General features: G+C 42.1%; 1 protein-coding gene across 1 annotated transcript in view; it reads left to right on the forward strand.

Moving 5' to 3' along the window:
* PHLPP1 (PH domain and leucine rich repeat protein phosphatase 1) overlaps positions 1 to 20,282 on the forward strand; it is a 173,916-nt gene that overhangs the window by 79,952 nt on the left and 73,682 nt on the right. The window contains exons 2-3 of the mRNA XM_053664180.1: positions 6,026 to 6,222; positions 12,430 to 12,555. Of these exons, the coding sequence (XP_053520155.1) occupies positions 6,026 to 6,222; positions 12,430 to 12,555 (323 nt within the window). The remainder of the gene's footprint in view (positions 1 to 6,025; positions 6,223 to 12,429; positions 12,556 to 20,282) is intronic.

The raw sequence follows: 20,282 nt of genomic DNA on the forward strand, positions 1-20,282 counted from the left end.
GATTAGTCGACAGGGACCTTTAACGGCAATTATAGTTATGTTTCATTGTGTGTGTGTGTAAGTGTATGTGTGTCACTCACATATACCCCAGTTGAACTTCTAGGGATAAAAGCGCACTGGATGGGATTAACAGTAGATTCCACACAGCAGAATTGGTGGCTGCAGCGAGAGCAGTGCATAGAAGGAAGTTTATATGGCACTTTAATGCCTGCAGTGGCCAAAAAGAAAACCCTCAAATTGGTGACCTCAGTTTACACCTTAAGAAAGAAAAAAATAAGTGTAAATCAATCCAAAGATCAGGAAAAGGAGCAATAAAGATAACAGAAGTAAACAAAACCCTGAACAGAAAAACAATAGAGTGAAACCAAAAGCTGGTTCTTTGAGAAGTTTAATAAAGTTGCTAATCCTTCAACCAGACTCACCAAGAAAAGTTGGAAGAATCAAATTACCCAGATGAGGAAGGATAGATGTGACATCACTATAGATTGTACAGCTGTTAAAAGGATAGTAAGGAAACAGTGTAAACCAGTTTGTGCCAACTGTATGACATTTAAATGAAGCAGACAGACTTCTTGAAAGTTAAACTACCAAAGCTTATTCAAGAAGAAATAGTCATGGAATAGCCCTAACTATAGTGAAGAAATTGGAATTATAGTTTCAAACCTTTCTCTCTCCTCCTCCCGCTCTCATACACACACATACAGCCCCAGAAAATAAGATTCCAGGTCCAGATGGCTTTACTGATGCATTCTAGCAAATGTTTAGGAAAGAAATAATACCAATTGTATACAAACTCGTTCAGAAAAGTAGAGAGGAAAGAATATTTTAACTCAGTCTGTGAGGCCAACATTACTATGACTGATTATAAAGAGTCAGTAATCAAGATAGTGTGATACTAGTTGAAGATATAGACAAATAGATGAGTGGAACAGAACTACTCATCTATTTGTAGATGAACACAAAACTACTTCTGCCAGGATGGAGGTGTAGGTGGAAGCACTGTGCCTCCTCCCATAACCAAGTTTAAAAACAACAAAGTTTTAGCAACAAAAACACAGCCAAAACCACAGAAAATTGAACTTCACGGAAGCCTGACAACAACGAACCCTTCAGCCAAACCGGTAAGAGGGGCAGAGCCAGCGGCAGAGTGAGGTCAGGCAGGAAAGATCCACTGGACCGACCCGGGTGTGTGACCCAGGTGCGCCAGCAGCCGTGGGCAGATCCCAGGTGTGGAGAAGCAGGCAGACCCACTGAGGGTGCAAGGTGGTGGACTCACTGAAGGCTGACCATGGTCACACATTTGTGCGCAGATAAACCAGTGAAGAAGGGAGCGGTGAGACAGACCATGCAGGCCCCAGTGGCAGGAAGCGGCAGAGGGGACCGCCATTGTCCCTCTCTGACCCCGCCCCCACCTACAGCGTCACAAACCAGCAATCTGGGTGGCCTCTCTCTGACCTGCCCCCACATACACTGTCACAAACTAGTGACTTGGGTGGCCCCGCCCTGGTGAACAACTAAGGCTCCGCTCCTCAGACCTAACAGGCAGGAACAGATCAAAACATGACTCAAGAAGAACTTAGAGCCCCAGAGCCGATAAATTTAAGCGATGAAGAAATAGCCAAACTTTCAGATGCACAGTTCAAAACACTGGTGATCAGGATGCTCACAGAACTGGTGGATTTTAGTCACAAATTAGAGGAACATATGAAGGCTAAATTAATTGAAATGAATGGAAATGCACAGAAAACCAGTAGTAATGGAAAGGAAACTGGGACTCAGATCAAAGGAGTGGACCAGAAGAAGGAAAAAAATGACCAAACCGAAAAGGATGAAGAAACAAGAATTCAAAAAAATGAGGAGAGGCCTAGGAACCTCCAGGACATTTTTAAATGTTCCAACATCAGAATTATAGGGTTGCCAGAAGGGGAAGAGGAACAGCCACGAATGGAAAACTTATTTGAACAAATAATAAAGGAGAATTTCCCCAATCTGGCAAAGGAAATAGACTTCCAGGAAATCCAGGAAGCTCAGAGAGCCCCAAAGAAGTTGGGCCCAAGAAGAAACACACCAAGGCACACCATAATTACATTAGCCAAGATTAAAATGAAGGAGAGAGTTCTAGAAGCAGCAAGAGATAAGGGGACAGTCACCTACAAAGGAGTTCCCATTAGACTGTCAGCAGATTTCTCAAAAGAGACCTTACAGGCAAGAAGGGGCTGGAAAGAAGTATTCCAAGTCATGAAATCCAAAGACCTACATCCAAGATTGATCTACCCAGCAAAGCTTTCATTTAGAATGGAAGGGCAGATAAAGTGCTTCTCAGATAAGATCAAATTCAAGGAGTTCATCATCACCAAGCCCTTATTATATGAAATGTTAAAGGGGCTTACCTAAGAAAAAGAAGATAAAAAAGATGAACAGTGAAAGGACAGCAAACTCACAGTTATTAAGAACCACACCTAAAACAAAAGCCAACTAAGAGGACAGCTAGATCAGGAGCAGAACCATAGAAATGAAGATCACATGGAGGGTTAGCAACAGGGGAGTGGGAGGAGGAGAAGGGGGGAGAAGGCGCATAGATGGTAGGTAGAAAATAGGAGGGAGGGCAAGAATAGTAGGGGAGGTATAGAATCTAAAGAAATTGAAACGTGATCATAAACTAAGGGGGGGAATGGTGGGGGAGGGTATGTGCAGGGTGGAGGGGAATGAAGGGGGAAATAGAACAAATGTAACAGCATAATCAATAAAATATATTTTAAAAAAAAGAAATAACCACAAAACTGACCCATCCAACTATGATCAGTGGAGTGTTAATACAGGGGACCAAGCACTTCAATCATTAGGGAAAGGCAGGTTGAATCTGCAATGAGACCCCACCAGGTGTGCTCTGGAGCAGCTGGGACTCTCCTGACTCGGTGATGGGGATGTAGAATGGTCCAACCCTGCCCTTCCCGTTCCGCGTGTTGACCCAAGGGAAATAGAAGTATATGCTCGTGTAAGAACTCGTACACCAATGTTCTGGGTGGACGTGGGCAGAAAAATAAAAAGGAAACAATCCATGTATCCACCCGCAGCTGGGCAGTTAAACGGGCGTATTCACACAGTGGAATACTACTCGGCAGTAAAAAACAAGGGACTCCTGGCACACTGAGCAGTGTGGACAAAAAGTGGCCAAAAGCAGATCAGCAGTTGCCGGAGCATGGGAGGTCCCAGGTGGGATGGAGGGAGTGGTCACATGGGCACACGGAAACTGTTACAATGACCAGTGAGCTCGTTTTCCAGCAGTGGTTTTATGGGTGTGTATATGTTTGACCTTATCAAATTACCACATGCCAACTGAGTAAGAAAGGAAAGTGTATGTTTTAAATCACCTTATGTTGTCAGCTCTTGATCTCAAGTTTGAAATACTTGCTTTTGTTGTCTGTCTTTTCTCCTGGATCACGTAAGAAATGTCTCAAGCCTGTAGGGAATTAGAGTAACATTTCAAAAGTGAAAGTTACAACAACTGAACTGACTTTGACTTTGACAGTGGCAGGCTGTGGTCACTTTGGTATTGTCAATATTTATTAGAGTAGAGGACAATTGGAATTCCTCTCAGTTGAGAAGTTTGAGAATTGGCAGGGAGAGCTCACATAACTCCTCATGTCACAGAATAAGGAAGTCTGCCACCAGGAGGGCGCACCTGGGTGATTGCCCAGGTGTGCGTTGCTCATTCACCTCCGTGTTTCCCAGATCCCAGCTGGTACACACTGAGCCTCAGAGCGCTGCGGGTGTGTCTGATTTGGAAGGCCCAGGGAGGCGGCAGACAACAAGGATGTTGAAATTCAGTTAGAACAAAACAAGAGTGATTTATCTGGTTCAGACTGGGATGTTTAGGGCTTTCCAAGGACAGACTGATCTTACCATTAGTCTCCAGGACTATTCAGGCCCCTTGGGAGTTTTTCTGAGTGCGGCATGAAAAGCCTGCCTCTGTTGGTGTCTCTCTACGGTGCTACATCCCTTCCGACCTTAGCCCACTCCATCTGGGGATTTGCTCTGGGGCCTTCTCTAGGGTTTTTGTGGAGCTGCAGAATTGAAGGACTGTTCCTTATGTATCCCTGTTGTCTTTTGCCTCAGTCTCTGATTACTTACAATGTGACAGGTTGATAAATACGACAGTTTAACAAAGAAGTATCCCTGAAGTTGGTTTGTGATGCAGCTGAATAAAAATGCCTGGGGTTTTTTTTTTGTTTTTTTTTTTGCATACATTAGTCTGTATGTCAGTGTGTGTCCATATTTAGATCAGATCCCTTGTTACAGACGTTGGCCACGGAAATTGGGTTTTGGCAGTCTGCGTGCCCATTGTCCATTGTTTTTGGTCTTGCAGTTACTTCCATTTTTCCTCGGAGTCTCTTCTCTCCCGCTTCGTCCCTGCAGGAAAGGCCTCTGTCGTGCAGAAAGGAGTTCTTAGACTGGGAGCCTGGGCAGCCTCCTCTTTGGGTATAAATGGGACAAGTCAGTGACTGTGGTCTGGGCCTTCACTGGCAGCCTCGGGCGAGTCGTATTTATTTTGAAGTCTCCTGGGCTTCCTGCTGCTTTGTGGGAGGGAGCGTTAGCATCTGGTGGCGCCCCCTGGTCCACTGGAGTGCTGGCTGTGCGGTGGGTGGTTGCTGGGTGCCAGGTTCAGGCAGGTGGCTCAGTCGCACTCCATTCGACCCAGCCCCAGCAAAAGTATGTGGTATGCAGTACACGTTATATAAGAATTTCTGATGTACGGGGAGAGAGAAGAAGCCAAATCCAAACCTGCTGGTTTTGTTACTTGTTAACATTTCTGCCCAGAGGTATGTGATGGGAAGGTTCACTCTCTGGGTCTTCTTGAGAGCTATTTTTGGTGCTGCCGTCCTTCCTCTTTCTTTCTCCAGTAGCTGTGAGACATTTGCCCAAAATGCTTGGTATTTATGTTAACTTCAGTATTCATAAGAATATAATTTCTTTCAAATCTGTTTCTTCTGCCAGCCCTTGGCAACTAGGCCAACCCCCATGTAAACATAACACTTCTGGCGCGGCTCCTATTTGCAGACACGCATCCTTCACTTATTTCGGAGCATGGGCCTCAGGACTCTTTGATGGTATGTGGTCATTGTCCAGAACTGGGAAGTATTTTTCTCCTTGTTGACATAATTTCGTCACATGGTAATCACAGTAGTTCTGCTGTTCGGTTGGTAGGTCTTGTCTAATGTCATTCTGCCAAACTCATTTTCAGCTGGGAAATGCAGACTCTTCAGGTCTTTCTCAGCTCTTTCTCAGCTCTCTGCTTGCCCAAGCCTCAGTGGACCGCTCTCTGTCTCTCTACCCCTCCTTGCGTCACAGGCGCCACCGGACACTGCAGTTTGTGGTTGTAGAGTGGTGTTTCCTTGTCAGAGAAGTCATTCATTTGAACTGCCTCCTTAATAGTAAATGCAGGGCAGGGCAAAAACAGTGGTTCAGATGGAAAATAACACAATAATAAATAATAACAATACAAGAATCAACTGCGTGTTTCGTGTGCTCACAATTGTAAACCTACTTTGCCACACCCTGCGTGCATTGGGTATCTGCAGAAGGAAGAACGGCAGCAGTTAATTGCATTCATGCTGATCAGTTTCAGTAAGTGCTAGGTCCTGAATGTTATTTTGCTGTCTCAGCCTATAGTATTTTAACTCTAGCCATTCATAAAAATCTGTAGCTCTCTCTTTTTCAAAGGTAAAATGAAGTTGTGAAGGATATAGAAGAAAATAAAACCTGGGTTACAACACAGGAATGAAACATAGTCTTTCCCAGGTTTTTAAGGAAAAAGCTCTCCTTCACCTAATGTTAAAATACGCGTGTGGCGATGTGGTGGTTGTAACCATAATTGCATTATTTCATGTTTTAGATTCTCTGAATTACAAATTAGATTGTTTTTCTCTAATTATTCTCTGTTGTCCAAGTAATTTATCTGGTATGCTGATGAGTAGAAAAAGGCTTATTTCTTTCAGACTAAAATGTTTGCTTGCATTTGTTCCAGGAAAACCTCACAGCACTGGTAGCTCCGAACGGATTCAGCTCTCAGGAATGTATAATGTCCGTAAAGGCAAAATGCAGTTGCCAGTGAACCGATGGACCAGACGCCAAGTCATTCTGTGTGGGACCTGCCTGATAGTGTCATCTGTGAAAGACAGCTTGACTGGAAAGATGCATGTTCTGCCCCTAATTGGTGGAAAAGTAAGTGTAAAACAAACAAGGTACTAACAGGTCTCCCAGTGTCACTAAGGGGCTTACTTTGAGCCATTTCTGTAATGGTGGATGGTTTTTGGCTCGTCTAATGGTCTTATTCAGTTCCTGTTGATTCCACCAGTGGACGTTGTTGGTTGGTGGAGCGGCAGATAATAACAATGTCTGTTGGCCCACTCGGGGCTGTGGTGGCCCTCACTTCAGTGGTAGCGCATCTCAGCTACAGGACTGAAAGTGGAGCAACTGGAATTTCAGTGGGATGGTCTGGACTGGAGATGATGTCACTACTTATGACGAGACACCTTTTGATACCTTGAGCGTGTGTTTTGTAGTGTATGTCCATGACTTTACAGTCATCCCAAGTAAGCATGCCTGGTAAAGGTTTGACTCTCTAGCTTGAACCTTTGACCTCATTTTGCCATAACTCTGTGTTTGTATTTAGGGACTAGGGGGATAGCATTGTTAGTTTATCACTATAGCTAATCATAATTTCTGAACCCGAAGTGGTACTCATTTTGGAGAAAACCTGTGCTACAGTTGATAGATGTTTCTGACATTTACTGGCTGCTTTTCTTTGGGCATGTTAACTATTTTATTCCTATCACTTTTAAAATAAAAAGAAGTACATTGCTTAAGAGAATGTTTTTTGTCAGATCTATGTATAAATTCCAAACATTGGTAGGGGTGTCATTACTGTAGTTCTGTGTATTTCCTGATTTTTAAGTGATATGATGATCTGCTAAGAAATGCAATGGTAAATTTGGTTGGAGAAATGGGGTTTTGGAAATTGAGGGCATATTAAAGAAAATTTTTTGAACCGTCCCCTGCTTCCCCAGCCAAATGAACTTGGGAAAGAAGGCAAAACATGGAGGATATAAGGAGGGGAAAAATAAGGGACGATCCTCTGTTAAAATGAGCTTTTTTTGGTTGGTAAAATTTGATTTGCTCGTTCCAGGATCAGGAATTAAGCAGGTCAGGCCGGACGTGGCAGGAAGAAACGGTGTGTTGTTCCGGCCACGTAGCAAGTTCATCCTTCATTGCTAATTTTAAACTAGTTCTTCCTTATGAGTAAATAGCCCACGTCAGTTTTTATCTCCCTCGGCTCTTGTACATTCTAGTTCTAAGAAGACTAATACTCGATCATTTTTAAAAATAAATTTTGGCCAGGCTGCAAAGTCTGTTTAGATGTATTTCAGTCATCCAGTTTGAAACCATTGCTGCCTAATGTTGTCTGAACACTGAAGAATTAGTGATATTTTGTTACTGAAGATTTTGTCCTTAAAATGGATTACAGAAAATTTAGTCAATGACGTTACTCCTGTAGCTCACCGTTAACAAATGCGTATTTAATGTTTGATGCCCTGTTTGTTAAGTCAACAGTCTCTCCTCTCTATGATGGTAAGGATTTGCATAGGCAAATTTAATGTAACTATTTATTAAATATCCTTTGTGGGGAAGCCACTTTGCTTGGCGTCCCAGAAATACCAAGGTGGGTAAGTCACCGTTCCTGACTTTAAATAGGTTATAATTTAGTCTCCAGAATGAAGGGTGGGCATAACAGTATCTACTGTGAGAGAGGTACAGAACGGGAGTATGGGAGAGTAGTGGAAGGAATGCCGCGTTTTGTGGGGGGTGCTGGAAGTTTCTGGTGAAGGAGGTAGTCGTGTTTGCAGGGTGAGAACTCTGTTGACATGTGAAGAAGGTGGCCGCAAAGATTTTTATGCTCAGAGAACCAGAGGCTGGAAGCAGTGAAATGCTCAGATAAGGACAGAAGATCCCGTTGTAATGAACGTTTTCATTCAGGGCCAGAAACTTGTCCTGTTTCCCAGGCCTGCTATTGGGTGTTCTTCCACCACTGAGTGAGTGGAAAGTTAATAGCTTTCTTTCCTCACAGACCTTGCAAAACCTGTTTTGCATTATGTCTTTAAAAATAATTGTGTTGAAGAATTAAGTCTTTTAAAAACCAGTTGACCAAGTTAGGAAAAATAACTCACTCTTTGCAGCCTGAGTTTTCATTAACGTTTGCCTGTTCCTCATTCCATCGTATTCTTAAAGGGGAAACCTAGAGTAAATGGAAGAGTTTTTAATGTAATTTTTTAAATGTATATAAAGAAGAGCTCGTAACGAGGTGTTAGGTAAATTCATCATAACCCAGACGTACTTGCTGGGGTAATCAGATCTGGCCCCCCACTTGAGCATGGCCATTTGGTTACATTTTCAGATGTGGAATTCCAAATATGAAGTTAAGTAAAGATCTCTGAACATTTAGTTGTTAAAAAATATTTGTGTAAGAGAAGTTTTTATTCGTGGTACAACTATTATATTTAATTTGCTCTTTGGAATTTAAATAGACTTTTTGGCACCTTATTTAATTGATATTTTATTTACTCTTTGCTAAGCAGTAATGCCTAATGAATTGAGTAACTGTTAACCCGCTATGCAGTCAGGACAAACAGCAGGGTCGGCACCCGTGTTCCCTGTGTTCTCCTGACATCTGTCCCATTGCCTCCCCCAGCCAGCATCTGCAGTCCTAGAGCATGGTCCCATCATTTTCCTAAATGAGTTTTATCATGTAGCCATGTCCTGCTGTTTTTGATCTGAATAAAGATGGTATCATACTTTTGTGTGGTCTTCTGGGAGTGAATTATTTCCCTCAATAACATGTTTTATAATGAGAGTCTGTGTAGCTTGCTAAGTGTGGATTTTATTTCTGTGTGATGTTCCACTCTATAAATCTTCTAAATTCTTGTAATTTATTCAGTAATTTTCCTGTTGATGGAGATTTGGGTTGCTTCTAGTTTTTCATTATTATAAATAATGCTGCTGAAATAGTCTTATGTTGATTTGCCTCCTAGTATGCAAATAGCTTTCCTAGAACAGTAGCTCTCCACTAGATTGCTGTGCCCGGAGGGGACATTGGTATTATGTGCGTGTGTTTTATCAAACGATTGAGCAGTCAGCATGCTCTCTGCTGATATAAGCTAATTACACTGTAGTAACAACCCCCCCAGGTCTCAGTGACTCATGCCGATAGTTATTTCTCCCTCACACTACGTGTCCATTATGGGTTAGTGGAGATTTCTTTTGTCACGTAACTGTACAGGGACCCAGCCTGGCAGAGGCTCTGCGCTCTTACAGTTACAATATTTGGAACGCGAAGCCCTCCTCGGCTGCTGAGGCAGGGGCAGAGGTGAGTGGAAGGTCATTAACCAACTCACGGGTATTTGGCTGCAGAAGGGACGCGTGCCCCTCCTGCCCGTGGCTCATCTGCCAGAACTGGTCACACCACCCCACCTTCACTGCAGGGGATCTGGGAAGTGGAGACGTGGATGAGTGTGTAGTTAATGCCAATACTTGTGCTTCAAGGAGACACTGTTGGCACTTACAGAGCAGGGGCCCAGAGAGTGAAACGTCAGGCAGAGTGTTAGACAGCCCTTCACAATGTGCAGCTGTTCAATCCCGAATTCCTGTGGTGGCCTCCTTAAGAAATACTGCTCTTGGACACCTGTTTAGCAGTGCGGTTAACTGGGCCGTAGGGCGGATGCACATTTACTTTCACAAAGTGATTGCAGATTGTTTTCTGTGGTTACTATACCATTTCACAGTCACATCGGTGTCCAGGTGTACATCTTCACCAAACGTTATTGAGGTGTAATTGGCATACAGTAAACCGTACCTTTTGATAACATTTTCTAACTGTATGTTTCCAAGATTGCAATTTGATAGCTATATACAACCATTAAACCATCACCGTAATCAAGGTAGGGATTGGCTCTGGCCAGCAAGGCTCAGTGGGTTGGAATGTTGTCCCATAACCGGAAGATCGCTGGTACAGTTCCCAGTCAGGGCACGTGCCCAGCCTGTGGACTACGTCCCCTGTTGGGGCACATGCAGGAGGCGGCCAGTTGGTGCTTCTTTCTCACATTGATGTTTCTCTCTCTCTCCCCCCTCTCTCAAATGAGAATTAAAAAAAAAACTTTAAAAAAAGGTAGGGAAGGTATCCCCCCCCGAGTTTTCTTGTGCTGCTTTGCACCCTCGCCTCCCACCCTTCTCCTCTCGCTTCTCTCCCAGGAAGCCACGGGCCTGCTTTCTGTCGATACGGATTGGTTTACATGACGCTTCCTCTGTAGTGTACGGAAGCACAGTTGACTTTTGAGTATTAAACTTACATCCAGCCACCTTGCTCAATTTTCTTACTTGTTCTAATATTCATAGATTCTCTGGAGTTGACCGTGTAGCTAATCATGTCCTATTCACATAATGACAGTTAAATTTCTTCCTTAATACGTTTCTTTGTCTTACTATAATGGCCAGGACTCTACTATGGTATTGAAAAGAAACTGGTTACTTGTCTAATCAATGATTTTATTATGGTTAATAATGATATTGTATCACATCGAAGTTTGCCTTAGATGTTTGATAAATACCCCTTTTCAGTTTAAGAGATTCACTGGAGTCCTTAGTTTGCTGAGAATTTGTACCGTGGGTGGTGAATGGTGGGGAAGGTTGCCGCGTGCTTTTTCTGCAACTGCAGCCTGACCGTAGTGGGGTGTCTTCTTCAGTCTGTTAATGTGATCAATGATTTCACAGTTCCTATGACAGTGCAGAACCATCTTTCTTTTCCTGAGGTAAACCCAACTTGTTCTTTTTTTCTTTTAATGTTTTAAAAAAGATTTTATTCATTTATTTATTTTTAGAGAGAGGGAAGGGAGGGAGAAAGAGAGGGAGAGAAACATTAATGTGTGTTTGCCTTTCATGTGTACCCCCACTGGGAACCCGGCCTGCAACCCAGGCATGTGCCCTGACTGGGAATCGAACTAACGACCCTTTGGTTTGCAGGCCTGTGCTCAATTCATTGAGCAACACCAACCAGGGCCCAACTTGTTCTTGATATTTCCTTTCTGTATTACTAAATTCTGATGGAACACTTTATTCAGGATAAGTCTTCATGACTGAGATTGGCCGGTACGTTTTCTTTCTCTTACTGTTCTGATCTGTTTTTGGTTATAGTGGTGTTGTAGAATAGGTTGGGGTGTTTTTCTTCATTTTTTTATTTGGTAGGTGAGTTTGCACAAATTTGGAATGATCTGTTTCTTGTAGCTTTGGTAGAAATCAACAATAAAACCATGTGGACCTGATATTTTGAGAGTTTTAAAAAATACATTAAGTTTACAAGGTGACAGATAATTACTAGAATTAGTGGGGTAATCACATTGTTAAGTATAAAGTGTCAAATCACTATATTGTACACCTGAAACTAATGTAACCAATGTAAGATTGTATACCAACTATACTTAAATAAAAAAATAAATTTAATTAAAAAAAAATTCAGCCCTGGCTGGTATCGCTCAGTAGATTGAGTGTGGGCTGCAAACCAAAGGGTCACCGGTTTGATTCCCAGTCAGGGCACATGCCTGGGTTGCAGGCCAGGTCCCCAGTGGGGGCCATGTGAGAGGCAACCACACATTGATGTTTCTCTCCATCTTTCTCCCTTCCTCCCCCCCTCTCTAAAAATAAATAATCTTTTTAAAAGTATTCATTCAATTTCTTAAATAGTTACAGGACTATTTAGGCCTCTTGTTTTTTCAGTTCTTGCTTTAGTGGTTGTAAAACATTTTTCTAAAAATTTGCCAGAAACTTGCTGATAAATTTGCTTGGGAATTTCGTTTGACCACATCACTGCATTATTAAGACTTGCAAGTTCTCACAGTAGGGTTTTATTTTAGGTTAACCTTAATTTCACTTTAAATTAAAAAAAAAACTGATTTAACATGCTTGAACGGCTCTTTAGAAAGAAGATTGTAATTCAGAGTAATGCAAAAGTGCCAAAAGTAAAAATCCACCTGATGTAAAAATTCTTAAGTAAAAATCTTCCTAAGAGGAAGTAAGAACCCTGGCCCCCTGTTGTGACGCTTCAGAAAGATAAGAAGGGGGGTCTGTCTCAATTTTAAACAGGAAGTAGAATCTCACGGTCTTGGGGAGATCTCATGGGGACAACACTCCCCTTTTTTGGTTTTCTTGTAACTCAGATTGGTTGGTCAGACTCAGGATCTGACATGTGTTCAAGTGATGGAAACATCTATGCCAAGGGAAAGATACAAATCGGTGCGTGCTCTGTGATCTAGGGGGTAGTTAATGAAACATGTAGGTGATTCTGCTTTCTGACTTGGTTTCGTCTGCCTCTGTTTATGTTTGTAGGTGGAAGAAGTGAAAAGGCACCAGCACTGTTTAGCATTCAGCTCCTCTGGACCCCAGAGCCAGACTTACTACATTTGTTTTGATACATTCACGGAGTATTTAAGGTGGCTTCGACAAGTGTCAAAGGTAAGAAGCACTTACCGAAGAAGTCTTCTGTTCTGCTTCTCCTCGGCTAAAGAGTTCTCTCCTGCTTTGCCCAGTTTCCAAATACGGTTATCCACTCAAAACTTTTATTTTCAGATACTGCCAGTAGTTAGCAATTTTTAGGTTTTTAAAAGCTCATTTTGGCTGGAAAGTAGCTTTTAAAAATTTGCATTTTGTTTGCCAGGTTTTGTGTAAACTTAAAACATTCAGTGGGCAGACTGGCATTACTGTAGTGATGTTGCAGATGAGGGACATCAAGACCGAGACTGCGAGTCTGGCCCGGGGAGGGTGACCGGGAAACCACAGAGCACCCGGAGCACGGTCGCAAATTTCCCCTCGGCTGCTGTTTTTTCTTGTAAGAGTCTAATCTTATGCCATCTTCAACTTCTCCCTTTTGAATGGTTTCTTTTTTCATCTTAATTATTTTTACCATTTTCTATAATCCCTTAAAAAAAACAAGATCACCATGACCCATGAAACAATGCACTTGTGTGTGTATGTGTGATGGAAACCAGAATAGCATGCTTAATAAGATGAATAAATGCTGGTATTACAGGTACTGTGTGTGAGAATGTTTCTCTGTGACATTTAGGGAATCGTGTGTGAAATGGATGGGTTACGGTGCTTTGTGTCTTGGTTTTGGGTGTGCTTGTGGAACGATGAAACCTCTCTAGGGCACAAAAGCGTTACCATGGAATTCGCTCTCATATTTTTGAATTTATAATCCAATTTCTTACTCAAGTCCACTATGATTCAGACTGCGTATGATGTAATTATTTGTCATTCGAATAGGGAGTACCTTTGTACAACAGTTAACAGAAACTTAGAGGCTAATGTCTAGTGAGTCTTGTTGGAATACTGGTTGCATTTGAATACTGGTTGTGTTCTCTGACCATGTGATGCCCTTAGGAACTCTAGTTTCTGCCGTTTTTAGAGAAGACGCCATGGCGAAGTTTAGGATAGGACTTAGAAGATTCTGCCAACCTAGTAGGCAAATTGAGGTTCTAAATGTGCAGGGCAGCACCCCCACTAGAGAAAAATGGGAACAATAGCACGCCTCCTTCAGACTTGCATGTAGAACTAATACGATATTAGAGGCAATACGGTACTTCTATCTTCTTTGTCTCCCCTGCTCTGTGACAGTTTTGCAGTCTGTGTGTTCTCATGACCTTGACAGTTTTGGGGGGATCACTGGTCCCATATCTCTTAGAATGTCCTATATAGAGATATTTTGATCTTTTAGACTAAATGCAGTGTAATAGTCAGATGCTTTACATTTTTTTTGGGAACAAATCAGAGGCATAAATTCTTAAATATAGATAAATATATAAACAAAAGTATGTGTACATTATCAGGCTTACCACCGATGGACTGTTTTGATTCAAACAATAAAAACAAAAAGATTAATAGGTACTGAGTTTAGTAGTGTTGTATATTAAACATTCACAGAAAGGATGAGTCACTGTTCAGAAGCCAGCAAGTGTTTATTAGGCACCGGGACACAGCAAAGAGCAAGTCCAATCCCCTCTCTTGGTAGGTCTTAAACTGGGTAACGTGTAGCCACAGTCAGAAATTGTAGCATAATTAGACTGTTTATATTTGCACCTTCAAAACTATGGCAAAATAGTTCTTTCTGGAAAGACAGCAGAGAGATGAATGAAGCGTAAGAGGTACACTATGAAATATGTCTTAACCAGGGTGCATGGAATACTGATTTCTAACTTGTTGCTGGTGATTGTCAGTGTCGTAGGTTGGCTGGGGTAATGTCCTGTCTTCGATGGTTGGCCGGTGTGCCATCTCCTTGGTCTAACAGGATAGTGTGCCTATAGCGAGGCTCTTACTCTGCTCAGATCTCTCCGTGGGGTGGGGGTGGGGGTGGGGAATCGTGAGGCAGAAGAACCTGATGGTGACAGGCAGGGGGAGAGGAAGGTTGGTGTGGGTCTCCCATTTCACTGATGATTGTATTGCATTAGAAAGCGTTGGATGTGTATGGGCTGAAATGCAGTATAGCCGTGTGCAGAAGAAAATTCACACACAGACATACTCAAGATCGCAGTTCACACGCCAGACTGGCAAGTGTGGGTGAGTGCTTCCAGGTCGGGGGGGCGGGGTGTGAGTTTGTGTTAATGGCCTTAGATTACTAGTGATAATAACAGTTAACCACTAGTTAATTGGTGTTAACTAGAATGAATTTGAATTAGAATCTTAAGCTCCTTTCCCTTCAGAAAGGCTCTGAATATTTGGGAAGCAGAATGGTGTGGGGGTAAAGAGTTTGAGTTTCAGAGTAAGGCAGACATGGGTTCTGCCGTTTACTGGTCCTGTGGCAGTAGCCAGCTTTCTCAGTGTTAAGCCTTTTCATCTAATAAAGATAATAGTAGCAGGGCTTGTATGAAATATGCATGTAATGATCATTGTGTGTGTGAGTTGGGTGTGCACTGGAGTGTGACCAATACATACATAAATAAGTAACTTTGTGACCATCATTACTGCCATCATCACTGATTGGCCACACCATCTTTTTTCAAGTATTATGTTTTTATGTTTATTTTAAGCAGATAAAGACACAAGCATGCTTAGATTATCTGAACAAGAGATCTGCTTCTGCTCTTAACAACCACACCAGCCCTTTGGGGTACAGTCATTAAGGATGGCAGACATTGGGAAGAGAGATTTCTTCCTGCAGGGTCAGGAATGGGGGACTAAGGGCTAACCGTTCTAGTAAAAGCAGATTTTAGATACAGTATCTTCCCTCTCTGCAATCTGAAACACCAGATACACAAAAATGTTAGTTCTTATGGTTAGTGAATTAAAGGGCAAATGTGTTGTAAGGGGTTGATTAAAGAGGTTAGATGTTATAAAAGAAATGTGTAAGAGATGCCCCACTTGGATCTACAATCTTGCATAAAATATGGCTATACCCTTCTTTAAATTTTGTATATTGTGGATAATAAGCCTGTGAGAGTATCTTTTTCTTTAATCCAGCATCCCGAGAGCGTAGGCTGGGGCCGTTGGAAAGGGTCCGAGGAGCTCACTCTGCGTGGGAATGCCTGTGGGAAGTTCGGGTGGCAGGGCCTCACTGCCACAGGCCACTTCTTCCAGCTTCCCCTTCCCTCGTCCTCTGTTCTTCCTCATATGCACCCGTGTTAGTCACACTCAGGGTTCCCATGGAAATAGTTTCTGTTTCTTTTTACTAAGAAACGGAACATTCGCAGAATGGATTGTCTTTACATCCTGATATTTAAAGGAGGATTTACTCATTTTCATAAGGATCTAAGAGGAAAAACCAAAAACAGAAAGAACTATCTGAGTTTCTGATTTTTAATGACCATCCCCATTGCAGTCAGGGTAGGAAGAGAAAAAGAACCAAATTCCAATGTTTTTAAAATTAAAACGAATAGGTAATAATTTAAAGGAAACAGTTATTTTCAGTTTACGCTTCTAGATTTTAGCTACAAGAAAATGTTAGTCTTTGTTCTGATTTGTTTCATTTGATTTGGGGAAGTTTTACAAAAGATTATTAATTAGATATTTTCTATCAAGATGGGTTTTTGTATACTTATTATTTTTAAAACTTTAATCTTAGGATTTAGTATTGCTTGCCAAAAATACACCCAAGGCTGTCCCTTTAGAGGTTTTATTTTGGGTGAATGTTACTAGCAGATAATGTAGAAATAGCTCCTTTGGGAGGATTACCATATTTATTTTAAAGTCACCCCTAAAATATTCAGGCACACCATGCTTTAAAAATTCAGCGAACACCCTATTATACGCAGTGTCAGAAAGGATTCAACGTAGATTCCAGTATGCACCGTGTTTGCACTGTGGTTGGAGGGGCAGTCGTGTGAGGCCTGGGGTTGGCAGCCGTACACATGTCTGTGGCCCAGCTTTATAAACTGCCTAAGGCCACCAAGCTCCTATCTGTCCCTGAGGGTGGATGGCTGACATTCTGGCTGTTCTTGTGACTGTGGTTATCACAGTGGTTATCTCTCCCTCCTGTGGTCTTTCTTTCAGTTTTAACCGTAGTATTTTATTTAACCTTCATTGTATTTTTTTCCCCATTACCATTTAGACCCCTTAAACCCCTCTCCCCCCAGCAATTACCACACTGTTGTCTAGGCCATCTTTTTTTTTTGGGGGGGGGGAATGCGTCACTGCAATGAACTTCTGGTTACAATGATATATTCGGTTCACCCTTAAAATGCATAATGTGGGCAAATCAGGGCCACAATTAAAAAAATTATATGAACATTTCTTTTCATTTTTTTCTTTTTAAGTATATTTTATTGATTACACCATTATAGTTGTCCCAATGTTGTTTTCCTTTGCCCCCCTTGGTCAGTACCCCTGTTCCCTACAGCAGTCCCCTCTATAGTTCACGTCCATGGGCCACATGTGTAAGTTCTTTGGCTTCTCCATTTCCTATGCTATTCTTAACATCTCCCTACCAATTATGCTTCTTAATTTCTATACCATTTCCCCCATTCTTTCCCTTCCTGCTCTCAGCTGATAACTCTCCAAATGATCTCCATACCCATGATTCTATTCCTGTTCTGGTTGTTTGTTTAGTTTAGTTTTCTTTAATTCAGTTGTTGATAGTTGTAAATTTGTTGCCTTTTTAATGTTCATGTTTTTGGTCTTCTTTTTCTTAAATAAGTCCCTTTAACATTTCATGTAAAAGTGGCTTGGTGATGATGAACTCCCTTAGCTTTACCTTGTCTGGGAAGCACTTTATCTGCCCTTCCATTCTAAATGACAGCTTTGCTGGATACAGTAATGTAGGTTGTAAGTCCTTGCCTTTCATGACTTGGAATACTTCTTGTCAGTTCCTTCTTGCCTGTAAGTTTCTTTTGAGAAATTAGCTAACATTCTTATGGGAACTACTTTATAGATAATTCTCTGCTTTTCTCTTGCTGCTTTTAAGATTCTCTCATTATCTTAACTTTTGGCATTTTAATTATGATGTATCTTGGTGTGGTCCTCTTTGGGTTCAACTTGTTTGGGATTCTCTGTGTTTCCTGGACTTGTATGTCTATTTCCTTCACCAAGGGAAGTTTTCTTTCATTATTTTTTTCAAATAAGTTTTCAGTTGATTGTTCTTCCTCTTCTCTTTCTGGCACCCCTCTAATTCGGAGGTTGGCACATCTGGAGTTGTCCCAGAGGTTTCTAAGCCTCATCTCATTTTTTTAATTCTTGTTTTTTCTTTCTGTTCTGGTTGAATGTTGATTTCTTCCTTATGTTCCAAATCATTGATTTGAATCCTGGCTTCCTTCCTTCCCTTCACTGTTGGTTCCCTGTGGATTTTTCTTTATTGCACTTAGTGTAGCCATCATTTCTTCCTTTATGTTGCTGCTGTACTCAATGAGTTCTCTGAGCTTCCGGATCACCAGTGATTTGAACTCTGCATCTGTCAGCTTTACTATTTTTGTTTCATTTAGTTCTTTTCCTGGGGTTTTGTTCGGTTGTTTCATTTGGGCCACACTTCTTTGTCTCCTCAATTTGGCAGCATCCCTGTGTTTGTTCCTGTGTAGTAGGTAGAGCTGCTTTCACTCCCTGTCCTAATAGAGTGGCCTGTGTAACAGCAAAGGCACCTGTAAATTGTGTGGGGCGGAGCCTTAGGTAATTGCCAGGGTGGGGAAACCCACTTCACCACTTAGTGGCTTTTTGTGTGGTAGGGGAGGATTCAGGGACGGGATGGTGCCTATGCCTGACTTCTGGAGATTAGCCCAGCACTCAGCCTGTTTCCAGGCACTGCACCCACTTCCTCTATGCGTCTGGCACCCTTCCAAATGCTGGCCTGCTGCGAAACCCAGACCGGGTTTGTGTATGTTCTAAGTCAGTATGGGCCCTTTAAGTGGAGAGAATCCAGCAGTTTCTTCTATGTCCCAACCCCCACTGGTTTTTGCCCCAGTGGTAAGGGGGATTTCTCTTCCCAGTGCTGGAACCCTGGGCTGTGTGGTCCAGCCTGGGGCTCCCGATTTTTACCCAACGTATGTGAATGTGGGAGCATCCATTCTGCTGCCGCCACTGCCTCTCAGCACCTTACCACCTCTCAGCCCATCTCCTGGACTCCGCCCCTCCTACCCGCCTGGTCAGTATGGCTTCTTTAAATTCTTCATTGTTGGACTTCCACACAGCTCGATTTTATGATGGTTCTGGTGTTAATTAGTTTTGAGATCGGGCTATAATTCCTTCTGTGGTTGCACAAGGAGGCAAAGCTTGTCTCCTATCTCTCCATCTTGACTGGAAGTCTCAGGGCTACATTTCAGGCTGAATTAAAGATCACATGAAATGAGTAAATAGCACCTTTTAAATAAAATACATGGTGAGTCACAGTTGAACTTTTGGTTTTGTGTGCTTAAAAAAGTATTTTATTCAGATATTACTTAAATAATGCTTCACTAAGCACTTCAGTCACAGCCTTCCAGTATAATAGGACTGAGGTCTTTAGCATGCAGAGGTGTGTCATTAGCTGCAAGGAGCCCTTTAAGGTTAGTCACCTTCTGCACACACTTTGCCCCTAATTGGAAGTGCAGTTCAGGGAGTCTGCTGCTTTTGTCAGCACGGTTTGTCTCCTGTCTCTTAGGGACCGTGCTACCGTTGTTTGTTTACGTTGGGACTCTACTAGTACAGATGCTTTGCTCTCAATGCTGTTCTTCCGGGGAGTATTGAGAGTATCTGCTTTTGGGAAAACCCTCACTTCCCATTTCATACCCCTTCTTTAGATTAAAAAAATCCAAGCCATTTGATCAAGGACAGTCTAGCAAGTCTGTGGTAGAATCTGAAGTAGAACTGAAGCTCTGAGTGACATGGATCTCAGCTTATAAAACGGCACCCCTATTAAATCACTGTTGTGCTAATTCTACAGTGAAAAGTTTGGGAATTCAGTATATGAGTTATTTGGGTACAGAAGACTTCCGGGAAGTAAAGGCAAGCTGAGCCTTGAAGGCTGAATTGGAGTTCAACAGAAAGACAATAGGGAAGAGGACATTTCAAGGAGATGTCAAGTGTATACAAAGGCTGTAGCAATGTCATATCACAGATGTCTGAGAAGGGTGAGAAACAAAAAAATAGAAGCTAGATAAAGTAAAAAGTGCTGGCCAGCCTAGACGGTTGCCTGCTAGTTCTATTCATTTTCTTGTGGAAATGTGACTGTAAATTACCAAATACTGTAACTAACTTTCCAATATAGTAATGGGTTTATTACATAAAAATTCACATTATGAAATCTTAACCTTGTTACAGATACAAAGAGCAGGTTATGAAATTCAAATTCTGCTTTGAATTCAAGCTAAAGTGGAAGTATTTTTTTTTAAAGATTTTATTTATTTTCAGAGAGAGGGGAAGGGAGGGAGAGAGAACATCAAAGTGTAGTTGCCTCTTGAGCGCCCCCAGCTGGGGACCTGGCCTGGAGCCCAGGTCACGTGCCCTGACGGAGAATCGAACCTGTGACCCCCTAGCTTGCAGGCTGGCACTGAAGCCACTTAGCCACACCAGCCAGGGCTAAAGTTGAAATATTTTGGATTGCACTAAATTTTGTTTTCGTAATACATAAAACCATGATTAATTTAGGTAGTGAAAATATTAAAATGATCTCTTTGCAGTTACAATTATGCATCATTTTATTTCCACATCATCAATCCCTTCTGTTCTTTTTTCTTTCTGTGGTAACTACGGGTTCTGAAATCCTAGTTAATGCAGTCCTAAAGAAG

The sequence above is a fragment of the Artibeus jamaicensis genome, unplaced genomic scaffold (genome assembly GCF_021234435.1).
Source record: "Artibeus jamaicensis isolate MK-2021 breed Jamaican fruit bat unplaced genomic scaffold, CSHL_Jam_final contig_354, whole genome shotgun sequence".
Classification (NCBI taxonomy): domain Eukaryota; kingdom Metazoa; phylum Chordata; class Mammalia; order Chiroptera; family Phyllostomidae; genus Artibeus; species Artibeus jamaicensis.